The sequence below is a fragment of the Triturus cristatus genome, chromosome 6 (assembly GCF_964204655.1).
Source record: "Triturus cristatus chromosome 6, aTriCri1.1, whole genome shotgun sequence".
NCBI classification, from domain to species: Eukaryota; Metazoa; Chordata; class Amphibia; order Caudata; family Salamandridae; genus Triturus; species Triturus cristatus.
In genome coordinates this window covers 1,830,108,315-1,830,129,898 of record NC_140589.1, presented here as the reverse complement: position 1 = coordinate 1,830,129,898, position 21,584 = coordinate 1,830,108,315, and the positions used below count along the sequence as shown (strand labels likewise).

Here is a 21,584-nt window from a genome sequence, read left to right as displayed (position 1 = left end):
GAGCAGTCAAGTCGTCTCTTAGAGGCAATTGTCTTAGGAACTCGGGTACAGTGCGACACAAGCAAATATTGTGCAGTAAATGGGGCAGAGACACAAAACCACACATTATTCCAGCACTTGCACAAGTGGACACTACGGATGGGGTAACTGGAAGTTTTAACCACAGGAAAGGCTGACTGCAGGCAATGTTCCCTCTACAGTTTCCTGGGTGCAGGGGCTGCGCTAGGGTATGCTGAACTCACATCCTTTGTTGCAAAGCACGGGTACCACAGAGTGTCACTACCCCTTGGTCTCAGGTACACTGTGACAATCAGGTTCCTTAGAGGCAGGAGCAGCTCATTCTAAACACAGGAGGAGCATCGTCTTGTCTTCCCTGCTGCGATCACAGCAGGCAAACACAAAAAAATAAAATGCATGGTAATGTAATTTAATTTACCACTGCTTGCGCTGTGTACAGCATGAGGGTGGGGGCGGGGCTGAATCCTGCAAATGCAGGATGACTGCACTGGCCTACAGTGCGCATGACAGATTGACTGGCTGTCTACAGCCGTCCTATCCGACATGCGCACTGTAGACTACCCATCTTACTACTGGATTTAAGTGCGGCATTCGACAAAATGGATCACAAAATCCTAAGAGATAGACTTTGTGAGGTGGGAATTCAGGGAAAAGCCTTAGATTGGTTCACCTCGTATCTGGAAAACAGATCCTACCAAGTCATGGACAAAGACTGCCCCTCTGACAGCTTTAAAACGATTTGTGGCGTCCCTCAGGGACCGTCTCTCAGTCCCACGTTGTTCAATATATATGTGCGCCAGCTTGCCACCTTAGTGCATGACTTTAACCTGTCAGTGGTCTCCTATGCGGATGGCACCCAGCTGGTTGTTTCTCTTACAGAAGGCCGCAATCCAGGAACTAAACATTTGGCACCCTGCTTGGATAAACTATGCCGCTGGATGTCAAGGATTACGTTTAAATCCCTCTGTATTGCTCACAGGGCCATAAATAACAAGGGCCCAGTAAAGCTAACAGAGTTGGTAACCACTTATGTTCCAACTAGACACCTGAGATCCTCGCATCTTCATTTCCTTAGTACAACCAGGGTAAAAAAGATGAGATGGGAGGATCTTCCACCCAGTCTCAGAGGACTGGAAAATGAACTTTCCTTCAGGAAGAAACTTAGGACATGGCTGTTTCCCCGTTAATCTACCAGAGGCCCTACTCTCAGCACAGTACTCACCAGTGCGGGGAAGCCTTCGGTAGCCATGCCCATTACAAAACATAAACATAGCCCCAGCAATCCAAGGGCTGTGAAACAGCCTGGTGATTGCTGACACGGGCCTCTAGCCTCAAAATGATCACTGGGTTAGCCTGCTCCAACCAATCTTGGAGCTGCTCTCATGCTGAAAACAACACGAGTGCAGCTCCAGGATTGGTTGGATTCGTGTTCCACTGAGCAGGAAGGAAGTCTTTCCCTTTCCTGCTCGTGGACACAAGGATCGGGATCGTCAGCAGAGAAGTGCAGCACTGGGCATGCTCCCATATTTATGGTCAGTTGTGCGCCATCGCGCCTCATATTTTTCACATACCAGCCACCACTGTTTAGAGAGCAGGCTTCCATGGAGGAAATGTAGCTTTTCTAGCTAAATCAAGCTAGGAAGCCCAGAAGCAAGGGTCAATGCTGCAGTGTCCGATGACTGTGAGCACGCAAACACCACCAATAAGAATGAAGATGGCCCAGTTTGTCACGGATCACCATAGGCATCTGGGTTTTGGTTCAGCTATTGTCCACCAATGTTTAGGGGGTTGTATCTCAAAGGGGGTCAGTTACAGCTAACATTTTAGGACCAGGGTTACCTAGGAGTCAGCCTGCAGCCACTGGAAAGGTGGCTAATGAGACTGACAGGGACCCATCAGTGGTGACCACAGAACCTTATAAACACAATATCACTGCTTCTTTTAAGAGACATTAAATGAATCGTCCCGGAAGGCTGCACAACTGCACGCACACTATAGACAGCACCCAGTAGGCTCTGATGAAAAGGGGATGCTCGTCCCCTGGTTATTCTTCCTAGGGGAGATGATGGTGTAGGGCTCACGTGGCGACCCTGCGTCGTCTGGTCCTGCGCGTGCACATCACTGAGACATGTTGCCAGATTGCAAGCGATGGGTGTACGAGCAGACAGAGCATTTGAGGAGCAGCACTGCTGGCTCCCCAGGGAGGATCTGTCCTCTATGGCCCACCAGACCTCACTCTTGAAGGTTAGCTTCTTGTCCCTCTTTTGCACCAAGAGGCCGGACAGACAACCTTATGGTCTTTGGCGTTCCGCGTCAGGCAGGTGCTCACTGCAGACCTCTGGCATCAGAGTCTCTACACTTGTCCACGAGGTCAGGTTCAGGCCTTCCCTCCCAAGGGCCCACAGCCTCCTCTACCTCATAGGGTCCAGCAGCTGGACCAGCTCAGCTCCGGCATTGTCAGCAGTGTCTTGCCCTTGAGGGTCACATTAGCCTGGAGTCCTCAAAGTGCTCCACACCTTTCTCAGTGCAGCTGCAGAGAGCTTCTTCAGAAGCCCTGGGGGAGGAAGGGCTTGCTTATTGAGGTGCATATAGGTGATTACTACACTTCCCAATAGCCTATGAGCCCTGGAAGCACCAGAAACGTGCGTGTGACCGAAGGGAGACGGGAACCAATGACTGAATGACGTTCTCTGTAACGTACGAGCGCACAAAAATACAAGAAAGTATTTAAAACGCAGCGGCGCCATTATGGATCCTCGACGGCGGGCGGTGTGTAAAACTAGGTACTGTAAAATTGTGATATCGGTCGCACTCCTTGTTAATCCTAGTAATTAGACTGATGTCCTTTAAAACTCTTCGGGTGCTGTGGGATCCTGTCTCCTGATCAAAGAGATGTCAATATAAATGAAAAAATGATCCTTCACCACTGGAAGGTATATCCCATATAGCACTCCACTCCACCTTCATTTCCTTCAATAAACGTAGTCAAATTTAAAGGTTCAAGCATAGCTATTTAATCTCGCGGTATGCAGTTTCATGAACAGATTCCTTGAAATACAATCTTCAATTTTAACAATTCGTGATTGAAACCATTAGTGGTACGCTGTAATGGGGTCACAGGGTTATAAATCCCCAATGCATTTCGGGGCTTGCCCTTCTTCAGAAATGCGGGCTCTTAATATCGTCAGAGCTGGAATGCGTCAACTCAAAAGTAAAAAAAAGACTGTAGTGTGTTAGACATGCAGTAAGTGAACTTGTGCATATTATATATATATTGCTATCGCATCAGATTTTGCTTGTTGTGTGAAATGCGTAAATACCAGAATTTGCGGCTGCTGTGTCATAAAGGTGGACTTCACTCAATTTTTTGCGCTAAAGTAAAATGAACCAGTGGTTTGTGCTAACTTATCCGATTACATGCGCGTGCTCAAGTGTCCAAAATAAAACGCGGAAGACCCAACGTAAAAAATGTGGTGCCAAATAATCAGACGTTCGTGAATAACTGAGGTGCAATTCTTAAAGTAGTCAGAACGGCTCGACTTTCATCAGCAGGGGAAAGTTGGTATAAAAGGTGAACCCGAGCGTGTTGTGCAAAGATCCTTCACAGTAGTGGTTAAAGCGTGCCAGTGTTTCAAAGCTGAACTGCGGCTACAAAAAGCCTAAACAAAAAAAATGAGGATAGTCTAAGCAATCATACCTGATTCTGCACGCCAAACGGCAATCTCTATCCCGCGTACCATGTTCGGTCTTCGGAAGTGAAGACTAGCCAACCCGGAAGTGCATAAAATAGCGTTCGTGAGCCCAAATCATAAACACAAAAGAAAGACCCTAAAGTGAGTGCTGGGTTTTTCACTATGAGTAAATCACCGTACAGCGGAGCCAATATTGTAATAAACCTTCAAATGGGTGTCGTCTGGAGTTAATACTCTACACAAATACATATTACTGGTGTGAATAAGACCTGCAAAAAAAAAAAAAACATTTGTTGCATGGATTCCATAATTTGTTTTGGACATAATAGTAAACATAATACTTACTAAATGAGACTACATGTCAATGCATTTCTCATGGTATACATGATAGCACAGGGGTACGATATAAGGTAACTGCAAAGACAATATACTTAATTAGAGGTAACAATTAAATTCCACACGGTCATTCAGACCTTTTGGATGTAACGAATCCAAAATAGTTCTCTTTGTAGAAGGAATTTCCTGTTGTCTCATCCTTCTTGCTGTTGAACTTGTTCCAAAATTAAGAACCGGAGCTGACTGATGTTATGTTTAAGTTTATTGAAATGTGTTGCGATGACCGATTTGGGATTATTTAATCTTATGTTGCTTTTGTGTTCGGTTATGCGAGTTTTCATTTTGCGTTCTGTTTTACCCACATAAGTGAGTCCACAAGGGCATCTTAGTAGGTACACCACAAAGCTTTGTTGTGTACCTACTAAAAGCCCCGAAATGCATTGGAGATTTATAACCCTGTGACCCCATTACACCGTACCACTAATGGTTTCAATCACGAATTGTTAAAATTGAAGATTGTATTTCAAGGAATCTGTTCATGAAACTGCATACCGCGAGATTAAATAGCTATGCTAAAACTAGGTACTAACACGGTGGTCGATCTTTGACGAAGTAAGTGAAATCCGGGTGAAGGATAAAAGGAGTGCGATATAGATACTTTTAGACTATGTTAATAACTCCTTGTGTGACTCTGTGACATAGGAGTGGGGTAACAACAGTTATAAAATCATAATATCGGCATAGTAAGACACGCACTGTGTTAATATTTTCAGAGTGATAAAAAATGCGGTTTGGGATAAAAATAGTAAAAGGGAACACGCAACATCAGTCTGATACAATCATCAGATAGCATTTTTTTTTAAATATACCATGTAACTGCAGGAAATTGCATGGTTCATGAAGTCGGGATCCCCATAATGTAACACGAACGGAGTTTTGAAAACTCTGCATACAGCGAAATACATTACATCGCATTACAGACAAAACAACTAAGGTGCTACGCACTTAAAACTACAGGAGAGAGAAAGGTCATCCATCTCCCTGCAGAAACTCAGAAAGAGAGGAGCCAGTCTCTTGTGAGGAATGTCACAGGGGTAACAACCTGTAAAATATACGATGATGGGATAGAAGCTACACTTGGCCATCTAGACGTTCACAGATTGTAGTAGCCTGTATACAACATTTAAAAGTATATCCTGAGTACAGAATGGAATGGATGTCACGGAACTAGATGTGAGAAGATAGGGAATTTTCAGAAAACTTTTAATATGCAGTAAAACCGGCACAAACGATGTACATAATAATAGAGAAAACGATTCATTCAATTGATATAGATGAGTGAGGGTTCCAGTTGTTGTGGAGAAGTGTGGCTCAATGATTAGAGCGGCAGACCCTGATGCAGAGGTCTAGCCCGGGACCAGGGTTCAATTCCCTGCCTCGGCGGGTCTTGGGCTCAAAAAATTCCACGGACCTGATAATTCTCGCCTCGGTGCCATTCCAATCATGGAGTCCCACTCTGCAACTCTGGGCAATAGCTTGCTTAATCTCCACAACGGCCCCCACAATGCTAAGGATGCCTGGCCTCCACCTTGGGGGTACCCAGGAGTGGACGCCTCACAGGGAAAGCCAGGATGGGTTCCACAGCGGTATTCGTACAAGTGCCTTGAGACCCTTGCGGGTGAGTAGTGCGCTATACAAGTATCAAATTTACATTTACATTTACAGTTGGGGACTCACAGTGAGAACCTGTAGTGTAACCATAATAAAATAGAACAAATCAAAGAAAGACAATCTAACTAAGCTTTCAAATTAAGAAGGATCCACGTCTCGCCTCTTGATCCCCTTTTCTAGTGTGTGACTACAAGACGACACCGTGACACACAAGACCCGCATGGTGCCCAATAGCACCATACAGTAGGTGAGAGCAGGAATAAGCAGTATAAAGAAAGCACCATCTCTTTTTGCATGACACAAGAGAGATACCATCAGTATGGGAGTGGGCTCTATCCAGACCACGAATGTGTGTACCACCAAGCGTGCTCGAGATAAGATAAACATACACGCCTGCGAGTTCAGTAGGTATTACACAGATCTGTTGGTAATGTGAAAGATCACTATGACCCACACTGCTTGGGTTTTTATTCACATATAGCGTATTGATGGAAATCAGATAGGAAATGATAAACATTGAGGTAGTAGCACGGGTGACGATTTTTAGTGTCTTAACACACTGAGTGTAAAAAATCACCTAGTCTTGGTGGATGTATATTTTGTAAATGTGAACGACAACAGGTGTATCATATTGACATTAGAGTATCAATGATATTGACTAAAATGTCTGTATATGTTCGTTTCTCTTTTACCTTGTAGAAAACCTACTGGATAATTTCAGAAATTTAGGTGAGTGCAATAGGCCTCATTAATGTTGTGCATGGAATAATTGCTTAACACAAGGCAGGGACTTTAAAAGAGTAGATATCGCAGCCCTGACGAAGGCCCCAGACCTGGTAGGGCTAGTACCGAGGGCCAAAACATGTTGGCAATATAGAGAGAGTATATTTGAAAAAATTGCATTAAAAAAAACCTTACTTCACGATTTTAAAATATATCACGGGTACCCTAAGGAATAAAGTATAGCATTTGGGTATACCTGTAGGTATTTTTAATATATCACCTATCTGGTTCCCTGCTTGACCAGTTGTTATTTTATATAAGAACTCCCAGAACATCTTTGGTTGAGTCCGCCCAGGTAGTACCATCTTACCTGGGTGTGCAAAGACGCCTATGATGAAGCATGTCACTATTAGTGAGTGAGGCGTCTTCTCCAATATCTTTGGATATCCCACCATACTAAGTGGCTATAGGACATACTAACTGCCCAAGGATCACCTAATATGATTTTTTTTTTAAACTGTATACCCACAAGGGAAAACAGTAGACAGCAGTTGCCTTTAGTGACGATATAGAATTTGGGAGATTGCAACTGTGCTGCTTTTCTCTCACTCTCTCTTGTGGAAAAAACTTGCTTATTGAGTCACAGGTGGGAAAACCAGTGCACTGGAGGGAAAGCAGTGCCAAATCACGAGGGCTGACACTTGTGCAGTTCAGGTGTCTGAACAATTGATTCAAAGGGCATCTTCTTCCACAGGAAACAGGAAGGGGGAGGGATAATCTATGGAGCAGCCTTAGGGCACGTTAAAAGCTGAGGGAGTGACAGGGCTTTAGGTAAGTTGTTAAGAATCACCCCTAACTTCAATGTATTCACAAAGAATGTACATTAGCCTGTGTATGTTAAAGTTTAGTTTTATAAAGACTGCGAATACCCAAGGGCGTCTTGGAGCTAGCAATCTGTCTGAACCAGAAAAGGTACAAGACAAGTTAATTTGGCAAAAGCCAGGTTTTTAGCCCTTTCCTAAAGAGGATTCAGTGGGACTGAGTTTTAAAGTGCATGGCTAACTTTTTCCATGATTTTTCAGTAGTCAGTAAAAAGCTCTTCCCACCCCAGAGAGCTTTTTCGAACCTTAGGACACTTGTGTGCTTGATAAAGGCAGAGCGTAGTGTTCTGCTGGGGACGTCCCAGCAGAACCTTGACTTTCAATATTCAGATCCTGAGTCATGCAAAGCTTTATGAACCACACAAAGAGCCTTAAAGGTGACTGTGTTTTTTACAAGAAGCCAGTGTAGGTCTACAATTGCCTGAGAGGTGGACTGAAATTTAGCGCTGTTTAATAGCAGCTGGGTGTGATTGTCCTCTTTCTATTGCTCCCGCATGTTAGTCAGAAGAAGGTCACGCCCACCACTTGACAAGTGACAGAATCGCCTTCACCACAGGACTCTCTCATGGGCAGAGCTGACATCAGGTTAGTCCTGCGACCCTGAATCGGCGCATCCTTTTATTTATTTATTTATTTAGACAGTTTTATATAGCGCGAACAAGACCCTTGCAGGTATCATAGCGCTTTACAGTGCAGAAATATCAACATAAAAACGTATACGTATCGTGAATTAGGTGAATACGGTAAAGGTGAACATACACGAATAGCACGTATTTACAGGGGAATATCAATGAGTCAAGTGAATTTGGCCAGAAGAATAGATTTCACTTCTTTTTTGAAAAAAGCTGCGGATGGATTAAGTCTCATTTCTTGGGGCAAGGCATTCCAAATCCTGGGAGCCATTCCTGAGAAGGAGCGGTAGTATGTTTTCTTCTTGGAGAACCGTTGTGGTTTAAGTAGAAGATTGTTTCAGCTCCTAATGGATCTGTTACCACCCGATAGTACCAATTTCTTCACTAGGTATCTCGGTGTTTTGTGATGTAAGGCCTTATGTGTCATACAGGCGATTTTCAAATGAATTCTGGCCTCAAAAGGAAGCCAGTTGAGGGCACGAAGGTCAGGGGAGATGTGGCAGTTTCTTTTGGAGCCTGTGATGAGTCTAGCGGCTGTATTTATTGAGGCTCTTAAAGGAGCGGTTGTTGATCTGGGTAGGCCGCAAAGAGCAATACTTCCATAATCCACTTTGGGAATTACCAGAGATTGAACTGCCTGTTTAAAGTCACTGGCCGGATGAAGGGTTTCAGTTTTCTCAAGGTGGAAATTAGCTCCTTTGGTTGCATCGCTGATGTGCTTCTGCATATTTAACTTATTGTCCAAGGTTATTCCTAGTGATTTAGCTGAATCAATGATGATAGGTTGACCATCGAGTGCTGTAATGTGCTTCATCCATTCACGGATGGGGGTTATTTGTTTGGGAGGAGCGATTAGGAGAAATTCAGTTTTTAGGGTGTTTCGTTTTAGATGATTCTCTGCCAGCCAGATCTGTGTTTTATGGAGAGTTGTATTAAGGGACTTGATGTCTTCAAGTGAGTGGACCTTAATGTAGAGTTGAGTGTCGTCGGCATACATGTGATATTGGATGTTAGATGAATTGAGTAGCTCAGTGAGAGGTTCCATAAACATATTGAAGAGTGTCGGGGAGAGGGATGAACCCTGGGGTACTCCCAGAGTGACCGGGTAGGGGTTGGATAGCGATTGGTTAATCTTGAATCTTTGTGTTCTGTTTTGGAGGAGGGACGTGAACCAGTTTAACACAGTACCAGATAGTCCCATCCTGTGTTTCAGGAGGTCTAGAAGATTGTCATGTTTGACTGTGACGAAGGCTGAGGATAATTCAAGCAGGACTAGCAGGCATCCCTTGTTTTGATCCAGAATTTGAAGTGTGTCATCAATTATGTGGGTCATGGCTGATTCTGTGCTGTGCCCTGATCGAAAGCCTGAATGGAATTGATCGAGCAGATTGAAGTGATCTATGTGATTAATAAGCTGCATGTTGACACATTTTTCTAGCAGTTTGGCGAGGGTCGAGATGTTGGAAATTGGGCGATAGTTATTCAGGTCAGATGGGTCCGCCAATGGTTTTTTTAGGATGGGGATATCTGACCAACTTTGAGGATGTCTGGGATGATTCCTTGTAAAAGAGAAGTGTTTATAATCCTAGTCCATAGGGGCAATAGCAGTGGAGTGAAGGTTTTTAAATGGGTTGCTGGGAGAGGGTCTGTGAAGTGATTGGAAGGATTCAGTGCTGTGATCATTTTAAAAATAGTTTCTTCATTGTAAAAGCTGAAGTCGGTCCAGGAGGCATTGTTCTTGAGTTCGAGCTTTGTAGAGCAGATTCTCGGGATACTAGGTGTGGTCGATGAGCCACTCATTTGTGGGTCAGTATGTGATAATAGATCGTTAAGTAGGACTGTCTTTAAGTTTTCAGTCTTTGTTGTGAAAAGGGATGCAAGATCCTCACAATTGGGAAGTGTTTCGGGATTAGCTTGGGGAGAGTGGGAGACACCCTTAGATTGAGGTTTGATTATTTCGAATAGTCTTTTGGGACGATTCTTGGCTTGGTCTAATTGTTGACGAATGAAGCCAGCTTTCGATCGTCTAATCTTTCTATAATAGGAATTTCTCTTACTTCTTAGCAATTTGAGGTGGGCAGCAGATGGAGCAGCTCTCCATTGTCTTTCAACTGTTCTTAGAGATCTTCTGTCTTCATTTAGCCTGCCATCATACCAGGGGTTTGATCCTTTTGCGGTGGCTCTTTTCAGTTGTAGGGGGGCTAAGTTGTCTAGTACCTGGTTCATAGAGTGAAAGTAGTGATTGGTTAGAATATGTACATCTTTTAGACCAGGCGTCTCCAACCGGTCGATCGCGAGCTACCGGTAGCTCGCAGATGCCCTGCCAGTAGCTCGCGGCCTGACTCCCACTTTAGTAGCCTATTGTTGTCATTTTGTTTATTTTTTAGGCCTTTTGCAGTTCTTTCTCTGCCGCGGTGGGAACCAATTGAAATTTGAGCTCATCTAGGGCGGGGTGAAACTGTTGACGTCAGCCAGCGCATGGGCAGTGTTGGCTGCCCACGGAGAACCACTATGCACGCCTTTTGCTGCCTGCCTTTTGCTGCATGCCTTCCTGCCATGATCCTGTGCATTTTGCGGCCGGAGCGGCAGCCCGCGTCAGAATTAGCCAAATGGAAAGGTCCTAACACTGATGAGGCCAGCACCACGCAAACTCCAGAGGTACACATGCCTTCTAAATAATAACAGTCTTCCGGTCTTAACTAACGCTTATTAATAACTCTCCATTTATATAGTACTTGCTACCGCAGAGTAAATAAAAAGTGCTACTGCGGCTCAACTCACTGTTAGTCTCTTTACCGACTTCTGGAGGAAAAAGAGGCGTCGTCGGGCACGCCAGGCTTCCAACCAGTGAGCTGCTTGTAGCACACAGATGCAGATGAGCAGGTGCATGGCTCACTGAGCTGAAACGCGCGCTGGGCTGCAGGTTCAAATGCCGGCCAGGCCCACTCAGCCATCTAGCCGTCTGAGCTCAGTAGATTGAGTACCAATGCAATGGGTAATAATAGTAATATCTACTACTGTTTACAGCACTTACAGATGGCAGCAGGCGGTATGAAATGCCATATACAAAACTGATTTACTATAAACAGCAAACTCTTAACGCAGCGATCTATCCTGCCAGCATGGAGTACACCTGTGCCTTTAGTGCACATTTATTTAGAACACGTAGGTTTAAGCAATCAATGAGATGACATTTGTTTTACACTACTTTATTTTTGCTGTGGAAACGACATCGCCTTGGCACCGTAAAAAGAGTAGTGAGAGGGGGTCAGGGGGGGGGGGGCATTTGGTGAAATATTGCACTGTTACCCACAGCGCGGATGCTCCCTCCTCCAAGTAATCTTTCCATCTCTGGCAACGATCACTTCAGACAGGGAGGATTTGCTCGACAAAACGCTGTTTGACCCCTCTAAACCTAGCGTGCAAGGTTAAGATCCGTGACAGCTCTCGTGATTTCTAGCTACCTGAAGACGTCCAGTCCTTGTATCTGGTGCAGACATTAACATAAGGTCGTTCGCTACTGCTGAGAAATGCGGCTCAGACCTCTGGCCTGAAGACACACACACTCTCCTCTTCCAGTCCAAAGAATGCATAATTAGGTCTCCATGCTGCGATACAGGAGATGCAGTACCAGCCACCTGAAGCAGAACCAGACAGCCATCAGGTTTGTGGTCAAGACAAACTTTATTTTTTTTAAATAGATGCCGGGCCATGCCGTTATTCGAGGCATCTGAAACATGAGCAGTAGTTCGAACTAGTAATAAATCAATCTGAAACTATGCTTTAATTTAATCATTAAATTGAAGCAGCGTTTCACGGGCATCTTTTATTTTGAAATAGTGTACCTTGCACATTGTTCCTGGCCACAAAACGGAACCAAGAACATCATTTTACAAGTCTTTTCATTACATATTAATTAAATAATTTAAGAAATGTAATGTAAAATTAAGTTACTGGCTCCGGTTTGTGCCCAGGAAGAACTTCCAAGAGGTGCTTTTTTTTTAAACACAAAATACGTGTAAAACGCATTTAGTTTCATGATATCATGTGAGTAATTTAAAATGAAGTGCAAGGCTTCACAATTCACTTCTACTGTATCCCATTCAAAACAGTTCCTCACCCTTGAAGTGGCCATATGTTTCCATTTTAAACGAGGCCAATAAATTAATTAGGAGAGTTGAGCATGGGCCAAGGAAGCAACGGTCTGAGGCCCCTTCCTTGTGTGAGTAAAGAGTTGAAAACAATGCAAACAGTGGCACAAAAGGCATATAAAAATATGATGGAATGTTTTGAAAATCATAACGTATATTTCTTTCGTATGAACAGCATTTTACAGTACTTACATTGAGAGGCATTTTTAGAATTAATAACTTTTGAACATGAACCAATCATTGACTACCACCATCCCTGATGATAATGCTATAATACTGAACTAAGTGGCAAGTCATGTGCACAATACATGTGGAATCGGTTATTATTACATGGAACACATTTAAAGTCTGTTATGAGAGAATTAGTTCAGTGCGCACCCTGAACTCCGGCATTTCAAGGTCTGGTCATGTGATGATGTAGAAAAAGGAGGTATGATATAATAAAATAATTGTATTGCAGCGTTTGTTTATAATGCTTACTAACCTGCAGTGCAAGCCAATCTAGGTAGGGTTTCTGGTCGGAAAGGTGTTGTCTTTATTTTTTGAGTCTATGTGGGAAGTGTTCCATGTTGTGCGTGATGATCACTGAGGTTCTATTACCGAGTTATGGAACGTAGTAGTGAGGTGGATGAAAAGGTGTGAGAGACAGATGTACAGGTTATGGTTTTTAGTATGAAATTTCTAGTTTTAGTATGATTTCTTATGATTGTAGTTTCTTAGCTGGTTATGGCAGAGGTCAGGAGTACGCAGTTTGTTGAAGAGGAAAGCCAGGACTAATAACAGGCTCTCTTGTTTCATATTGTGCATTGCAAACACTAAATAGGTGTCTGTTTATTCCTCGTCAATGAAGCTAGGCATGGAGGGACTTTGGGAATAATGTACAAGTTGCTTGGCCTTTAGTAGCTCGCAATGATTTTCACGGATCAGAAGTAGCTCTCACTGCAGAAAAGGTTGGAGACCCCTGTTTTAGACCATCCAGTGGGGGTGTGAGTGTGTGACTAGCGGTTGTGAGAGAGGCAGGGGTAATGTTTTCTAGGTTCCTCTTCCAAATTTTCGTTCTCGTCGGTTGGACAGAGAGTGGCTTGACTTCCTTCTTGATGTGGAAAGTAATTATGTGATGGTCAGACCAGTCGCAAGGGAGGATCGATTCCAACCGGGTAGAGTCTGTTTTTGCAATTACTAGGTCGAGGATGGAACCCTTTTCGTGGGTGGGGCAATCACAGATTTGGGCCAAATTAAGGTCGGACAGAAAGGCTTTGAGGCTATTGACCTCTGGGTCTTCAGGATCATTCCAATGGAGGTTGAAGTCCCCCAGGAAGATCTGAGTATTTTGTTGTCCGACATTTGCGGCTATGATATCCATTACATGTTCGATGAAGATGGGATTGTTTCCAGGAGGGTGGTAAAAAGAATGTAGAGAGCATAGAGGCTTGTTATTGCTCGTGATGTCTAGGCAAAGGTACTCACAAGAGGAAAGCACCGGTGAGTTGATCCGGTTCACCGAGAGGTAGTTCCTATGGATGCAGGCAATGCCACCCCCTGGCCTATCTAGTCTGTCTAGTCTAGTGATGTAATAGTTAGGGGGAACTAGTATGTCTAAAAATCCTTCTGTGTGTTCATACCAGAGGGGTTGGCACATGCTTCTATTCCAGTGGGGGCTTTAAACTAGGGGCGGGCGGAATCATGCGTAGTCGCGGTACGCAAAGCTCCGCAAGCTCCGCGAAACAGTAAAAAATCTCTGTGAGTACGCAAAAATTCCGCGAACGCGCGGAATTGCTTGTTCGCGATGCTTTTTTCCTGTTCGCGAACGCTGTTCGTATGCTCGGCGGGAAATATCTTGTGAACACGCATTTTGAAAGCGCGAACAAGCAAAAAAAATCTGCAAAATCGCTGAATTTTTGGCAATTTCGCGTTCTCCGCGGAACGCGAAATTACCCAAATTCTGCAAATTCCGCAAGCAGAACAGAATTTACCGCCCAGGCCTACTTTAAACGTGACACCGCCTGGCCTGGTGAATGTTTTAAAAATGTGAGGGCAGATTTCTTGCTGTCTTCCCTTCAAAGGGTGCCATCAGTAGGTGAAATTGAACAACAAGGAAAAGCCAGAAAAACCTGCTGTTGATGGGGAGTGCTCCAGGAGCAAAATGACATTTTCGGTGGAGTGCCTCTCATCATTGCAAGGTTCCTCGGGAGAGGTAGATGCTTGCTCCAGATCCTAGGTGCAGGGTGAGGGAACTTTGTGCCCTTTCAGGATTCACATAGCTTCCAGGTGTCCTGGGTGTGAACCTGGCTACACAGACCACTGGTGCAAAGCTGGCTTGTCAAAGCTTGTCAGACGAAGCTGATAGGTCAAGAAGATCCAATAAAAAGCCTTCTCTGTACGCGACCCTGAAGCTATCATGGACAACTTGTATTGTTGTATTGTTGATTTACCCATAGTGCAATGAGAAAACAGCACAGGTTGATAGGGTTAGGAGAGAAATGAGACTCATGGGGCCAGTTTCTCAACGCAGTGCAGCAGCCGCAAATGCTGCGCTGTGCTGCTTGAGAAGGAGAGATCAGGAGAGCGCCATATTTACAGAAATATGGCACTCTCCCCTCTCCCAAGCACTGGCGCAGGAATATGCTGCAATGCACCACGGACACACCTTTGCACTATAGTGCAAGGGTGTCCCTGTGAGTCTAGCATAGGTGTTGTACAGGAAGGATACCGTTCCAGTACAAAATACTATGCTTAGACAACTTTAAACATTTTCCCACTTTGTATTTGTGCTGTACAGTGCAGCACACATGCAAAGTCAGAAAATAAAGGAGAAATATATCATTTCTCCTTCAAAGCGCCTATTTGAAATGGGCGCTATTTCTGATGCTAAACCGTGTGTACTTTTTTAAGTAAATAGGGCTTAGCATCAGAAACCTTGGGTGGTTGCAAGGGAACGCCCATGACCCACCCATGGTATGCCCCTTAAACCTAAGCAATGCAAAGAAGTGCTATGCACTGCCTTGAGTTACTTCCAAGTGATTTTCCGACGTAAAACAGGTTTATGCTGGAAAGTAAATAGGTGAAAAAGTTTTAGCGTTGTTTTCCTTCACTTTTGTGATGCAAACACAGCAATAAATCTTAGTAAATAGACCCCATGGTGACTTGAGGGGAGACACACCCCTTTTCTGATGCATTTGATGAGCATCTGGGGCCAGCCTGGCCTGCAGGGTGAAAACACTGCCTTGTAGAGGCAACTTTGGGACTGCATGCTTGTCAGTGTATTTAACTGCTGCACTGCTCTGAAGAGAGAAATGTATGTGTCAGGGATTTCCATGATTAAGGACATGAATGGACAGTACAGAGACTACAAGCACCAACATCCTAAGTGTAAAATTATTCAAAAAGAGCCCAAGTGAATCTTGCCTCACTGGGGCACGCTCTAAAATGAGAGGCAAGGGGATTTATTGGAAAGTGGCCACACCACCCTTTCTTTGCTTGGAATAGCTGTGACTGTCTCTGTGCTCCCACAACTAGGTGACCTGTTGCATGAAAAGAGGAAGAAACAAGACAGAGGCATGGTGTGAGATCACACAAGCAGACGCAGAGTAGGAAGACAGAGGAAAGGGGCATAGGGAAAAGGGAGGGATTAGTGGGAATCAACAAGGCGCCAGGACAGTGAGAGAGACAGAGAGCCTCTAACAGAGCCAACTGGCCAGGGGCTATTTCTCTTGAGATAAAGACAAATGTGTATCTTTGACATTAAGTGGTACAGGCCGGTTGCTCGAATGCACACCCTTACCTTGCGCCCCAGCTGGTTACCCGCATAAGCAGCGTGAGTGGTACAGGCCAGCCGCTAGTATGCACACCCTTACCTAGCACCCCAGCTGGTTACACCCATGTGCAGGGCGAGTGTTACACACCGGCTGCTGGTATGCACATCCTTACCATGCGCCCCCAGCTGGTTACCCCCATGTGCAGCGTGAGTGGTACAGGCCAGCCGCTGGTATGCACACCCTTACCTAGCACCACAGCTGGTTACCCCCATGTGCAGGGCGAGTGTTACACACCGGCTGCTAGAAAGCACATCTTTACCTTACGCCCCAGCTGTGTATCCCCATGTTTAGGGCGAGTGGTACAGGCCGGCTCCTAGTATCAACATCCTTACCTTGCGCCCCAGCTGGTTACCCCCATGTGCAGGGCAAGTGGTACAGGCCGGCTGCTAGTATGCACATCCTTACCTTGTGCCTCAGCTGGTTATCCCCATGTTTAGGGTGAGTGGTACAGGCCTGCTCCTAGTATGCACATCCCAAACTGGCGCCCCAGCTGGTTACCCCCATGTGCATGGTGAGTGGTACACGCCGACTGCTAGTATGCACATCCTTACCTTGCGCCCCCAGCTGGTTACCCCCATGTGCAGGGCGTAGTCGCAGCAGACTTTGGGATCGGCCAGGCTCCTACACTTCTCGTAGGCGTCCAGCAGGGAGATGTCCTTGTCGGGAAGCACGTGACCAATGACCATGGTGGTTCCTCCAACCAGCGCCGCCTGCAGAGAGGTAAGAGGGAGCGAGATGTCACTGTGGGTTCAAGCATGGTGGTCAAGCGGTGACAGGGCAGCTTCTTGAGAAGGTCCTTTACTGCCCTCTATGGTGAACCCATGAACGAGGGCACATATTTGTAAGCTTGACATATCCATAGGGTAGCATTAACTTGCCAATGTTGCAGAAACAAATCATAGTGTTATCAAGAGAACAACAACACAGACTTTGCAGGTATGGTGTGTGTTGCCAACCATAACTGGAGAATTTGAGTTAGAACCAAAACTCAGTTATTAACTCAGTTGTTTCCAGTGAATATACATATACATTTATATATATGCAATATATGTATATGCCACATTTATTTCATGTATATGATGGGATGTACATATATTGGAGTATATGATATTTTACCAGTCCAAAGGTGTAATACTGTGCCTAGAGTGGTAAAAGGTTTTTGCCATTTTTCAGCGCGGACTGGATAGCACTTTGCTAATCCTATGCTTAAAGACGTTGCTCCAAAAAATTACTTTATCACTTGTTTGTCTCAGCGTAGGTGGTTCTGTGCCAGTTGTTACTCCAGGGTTGTTTCAACACTTTTACATAAACCTTATCAATTTTAAAGTGATTCATCTCAAAGTGAGTAATCTGGGGTTCCTATTTTTGTACTACTTTCCATAAATTTAGGGTTATCAATCAGTGGCGGCTGGTGAATTGTGAAAGTGGTGAGACGAAAGACTAAATCCTGAATTAGACAGTACAAGCAAGTGTAGTGAGCGAGAGAAACTGTCACCATGGGCCTTAATGGGTGGGTGCCTCAAAGTGATTTAGATTTAGGGATAGTAAATATATATGCAGCTATATAAACATATCTAAGGTATAGGTTCGTAGTAGACAGCCAGTGTAGATTATTCCTGTAGCACAATACTTTTGTGGATGGTATTCAGAAATAAAAATCCCCTTTTTTGTACCCTGTATGCCCTCCTGTCTCCTTCCACCCGTCCATTACTCTGTTCCTTTCTCTATGCCCGGCCACACCAAGCTATCCTATTCCATTCCATTTCAATTTCTATAACTCTATTATTTTCAGAACATTTCCTCTACCTATTCCCATTTTCTTTTTCTGTCTCCCTTCCCTGTATGTATCATTTTTGTTCTTTCCTCCTTTTTCTCCTTGTCCTGCTTTATCTCCGTCACTCTCCCTCTCTCGTTGTTTCTCCCTCTTACTTCAATTTTCCCCACACACTGATTGTATTGTATTCAGTGGTCGAAGTGGGGAAACAAAAGTAGGGGAACTGTGGGTGCAGAATCAGAGGGCGAGAATAACCCAAGGACTGGGTCAGTGGGCCTAGTCAGAGGTGTGGCCAGAAAGAACAAAACATCCCACTTTTTAGTATTTGTTTGGTATTTCACTGACCATTTACAACTTATTACATTATTTATTTCAACCAAGGAATACACATGTTTATTAAAGGTTGAATATGAGTTATTCACGTTAAAATCTATTCACAAAGTGGGATACGTTTCCAATCACAGAATGTCCCAAAACACTTAAAAGTGGAAGTACAAGCCATTTGTCTCCGAGCCATGCAGTTTCTGTCATCAGCACGTCTCCTCACTTTTTCCACAAGAGCAGTTCAAACATGAATGAAAAAATATCCCAGTTTGCAAATGTTTTCCACCTAATTATGACTCTGCCATATTTGCCACATATTACACAATCTGCTGCATAATCTGATGATTTTAACTAATACATTGTTTGTAGCTCAAATGGATCAAAAGTTACAAACAAATGTGACTTGTGCTGCTGTGAAGTGGAGGGCCCTTTGCAAAGGTTGATTGGTAACCTTTCTCACTGATGCATTTGACTGTTACACTGGTACTAATGAGGCAAAATATTTGCAGAGACTTTTAGTATGTATAAAATGTCAAAATAATAAAGTATCACAAAATATACCGCATTATGCTGCAGACTTTTTGTTTGCTGCATAATTTAGTCAACACTGTGGCATAATTTTGTTCTCTCTTGCTGCATAATTCTACTGGCCCCAGAGCAGGTAGCACATGTTAAAAGTGCTTGTGCATGGAGCAGAGAGGCCATGAAGTTTGCAAACTTAGTTTGGTGTGCATGCAAATCCTGCATTGCCGATCCCTGGTGAGTTGCAGTCACTATTGCTGAAACAAGGCCAATTGAGGTACCAGTGGGTGAGGCAGACTGACTTCAAGGGTCCTGTGACCTCAGTGACCGAGTCACTGTCATTCTGGGGTGTTCTGCTTCATAGGCCATCCTGGAGGTGAACTTCAGCATGGATTGTGGTGGACAGGTCTCAAGGTTAACCCACACTTGCCACTGCTAGGGCCCACTTTCTGGTACTAAGACACCAGGGCTTCGACGGGCTAGCTGGGCCTTGTAAGGTCTAGCACGGGAATGTGCTCCCGCAGGAGAGTGGTTTGGTGGACTGGTCATAAAGGCTGAACTGGGTTCCCCAGGCCCAAATTTGGCAGCTCTGGCCATAGTGCCACATCCTCTCTCACACTGAATACCATACCGCCCCACTGAGAGAAACTCGAACTGCCTTCAGCACTACGCTACGCTCGCGTAGTTTGCGAAGTTCGCGCTACTTCGCACTACGCGAACTGCACGTAGCACAGTGCGAACACGCGTAGTGTAGTGTTGCGTAGTGCTGCGGTCATTTTTTGCTTGCTCGCGGTCCTCAACGTCAAGTTGGCGACAGCGAGCAAGCAAAATGACATCCCGGCGAGACTTTTTCCTTGTTCGCGATCAGCAACTTCAAGTTGGCGATTGCGAGCATGGAAAATAAACCTCCCGGCGAGATTCCCAAAGCGAGGAGGTCAGGTTTATCATTGCGAGTGGTCGCGTATGCTCGCGACCGCTCGTGATGAGAAATCTACTCAAGCAGCAGAAAACTACAGCTCGCACTGTGCAAGATGCCATTTTCAATGATTGCACAGTGCCGGTTGCTTGTCCGCACTGTGCAATCATTGAAAACGACATCTGGCACAGTGCGAACAAGGTACTACGCAGTTCGCGAAGTGCTAAGCGTAGCTCGCGTAGTGCGAACTTCACTTTGCGTAGCTTCGCGAAGTGTTACTTCGCGAACTACGCCCTGGGTTCGCTATAACCCAATTGTGCTGCGCTATAAACACCTGGATGTGACTCAATTCAAATTATGCACTAGACTAGTAATATGCTGCCTGAAAAAAAGTAATAACACCTTGGGAAAATCAATTACTCATAGGGAATGAAAGATTAAGTAAAGCATGTGAAATGTAAGCAGGAACAACATGGTGTTAACAGGGCGCAACAAGAAGAAATGCTTTATTTCTCCTTGTTTTTGCTGTTTTCATGTGTGCAGCATTGTGCAGCACACACAAAAGCAGCAAAATCCCACGCATGATTGTTTATGTACAGTAAGGTGTCCCTTCCTGCACATAAACAGTCATTAAAAAATGACGAGTTGCAACTTCTATTTGTGCCGCACAAAGCAGCACAAATACAATTTACAAATCGCCATTTAAGATTGCTTATGTGCAGGAAGGGACACCTTCCTGCACATAAACAATCATCCCACCACAACGCAGGCACCCTTGCACTATGGTGCAAGGGTGACTGCGTTGGCGCTAGGCAGCTGAAATTATCACCAGTGCAGGGAGAAACGCAGGGCTGCACTGTATTGTTGTAAATATGGTGCAGCCCTGCATTTCAGAAGTGGCGGAGTGCGGCGTTAAGCCAAGAAGGCTAACGCTGCGCTCTCTCACTTCTTTGTAAATTTGACCAGTTATTTAAAGAAAGACAACAGAACAAAAGTGGTGCTTCACTGGCAAACTCTGTAAAGGGGCCCTAATGTGTTTTGGTGTGAATAAAACCAATCTGGCCACTTTGCGACCACTCTGACCTGCTTTATTAGTTATTTTCAGTATTCTGAACCATTTTTCTCTCCGCCCTGAGGCTGCCCTTTGGAATAGAAAAATGTCAGAAAAAGACATTGTGGCATGCTATGTCACTATTTCCTCTCTGTTAGGTCTATTTTTATGTAAATTGGTATTAGTAAGGCCATTGGTTCCCTTCATGTTCTAGTTCGGAACTCTGTTGTGCCTGTTTGAACGCTATCGGTCTTCGTGCTCCTCGGCCCTTGGTACCCACAGTTTATCTTCAGCCCACAAATAAAGAACTACCTGGGGGCATATTATCAAGCCAGGCGATAAAATTATTGCTGCTTTAGCGGCAGAAAACTGCCGCTAAAATGGCGATAATGGGCTTGATAATATGCTCTATGGAATTCCGAATGAAGTCCATGTTAGATGTGAAGGACATCTAACATGGGCTTCAATTGGAATTCCATAGAGCATATTATCAAGCCCATTATTGCCGTTTTAGCAGGCAGTTTTCTGCCGCTAATGCGGCGATAATTTTATCGCCTGGCTTAATAATATGCCCCTAAGTTTTTTATGAGAAGCGTCTTCAATTTATTACAGACATTTGCAGCAAAAGGGCTTCTTTCTTTTTTGGATCCATTTCACAGGGGAACAAATAAAGGAAAGAGAGGGTAAGAGCCGTTTTTGAAGTCACAGTTTTCAGCAACTGAGAAGACAGAAAGAGAGGCCATAAGGGGAATACGTGAGAGAGATGGGGGCAGCTGCCGGCAGTAGAGCGGAAGCGCACATTGTCCTTGTCTTCCCTGGACAAGAAGCAAGAGAGACAGAGTCCTTTTCCTTCTATGCCCACCCCACCCGTCCCCGAACGGCCAATAATGGCCGAGACTTATCTATAAGCTTTCACTATTTCTGCCATCCTGGGACACATTTCCAAAACAAGCATTGGCATAGCGAACAGGTCTCGCCTTTGGGACCTTATAAGTGTTAAGCCATGAAACAGTTGATGTTGTTGCACCAAGGATATTGTGCTGCATAACTAAATACTTATAAGGTCCCAAACGTGAGA

General features: G+C 44.6%; 1 protein-coding gene across 2 annotated transcripts in view; it reads right to left on the bottom strand.

The window, feature by feature from the left end:
* DPYSL5 (dihydropyrimidinase like 5) overlaps positions 1-21,584 on the bottom strand; it is a 330,106-nt gene that overhangs the window by 99,152 nt on the left and 209,370 nt on the right. For both annotated transcript variants that reach the window (XM_085613221.1, XM_085613222.1), the window contains exon 3: positions 16,471-16,629. In XM_085613221.1, coding sequence (XP_085469347.1) covers positions 16,471-16,629 — 159 coding nt within the window. The remainder of the gene's footprint in view (positions 1-16,470; positions 16,630-21,584) is intronic.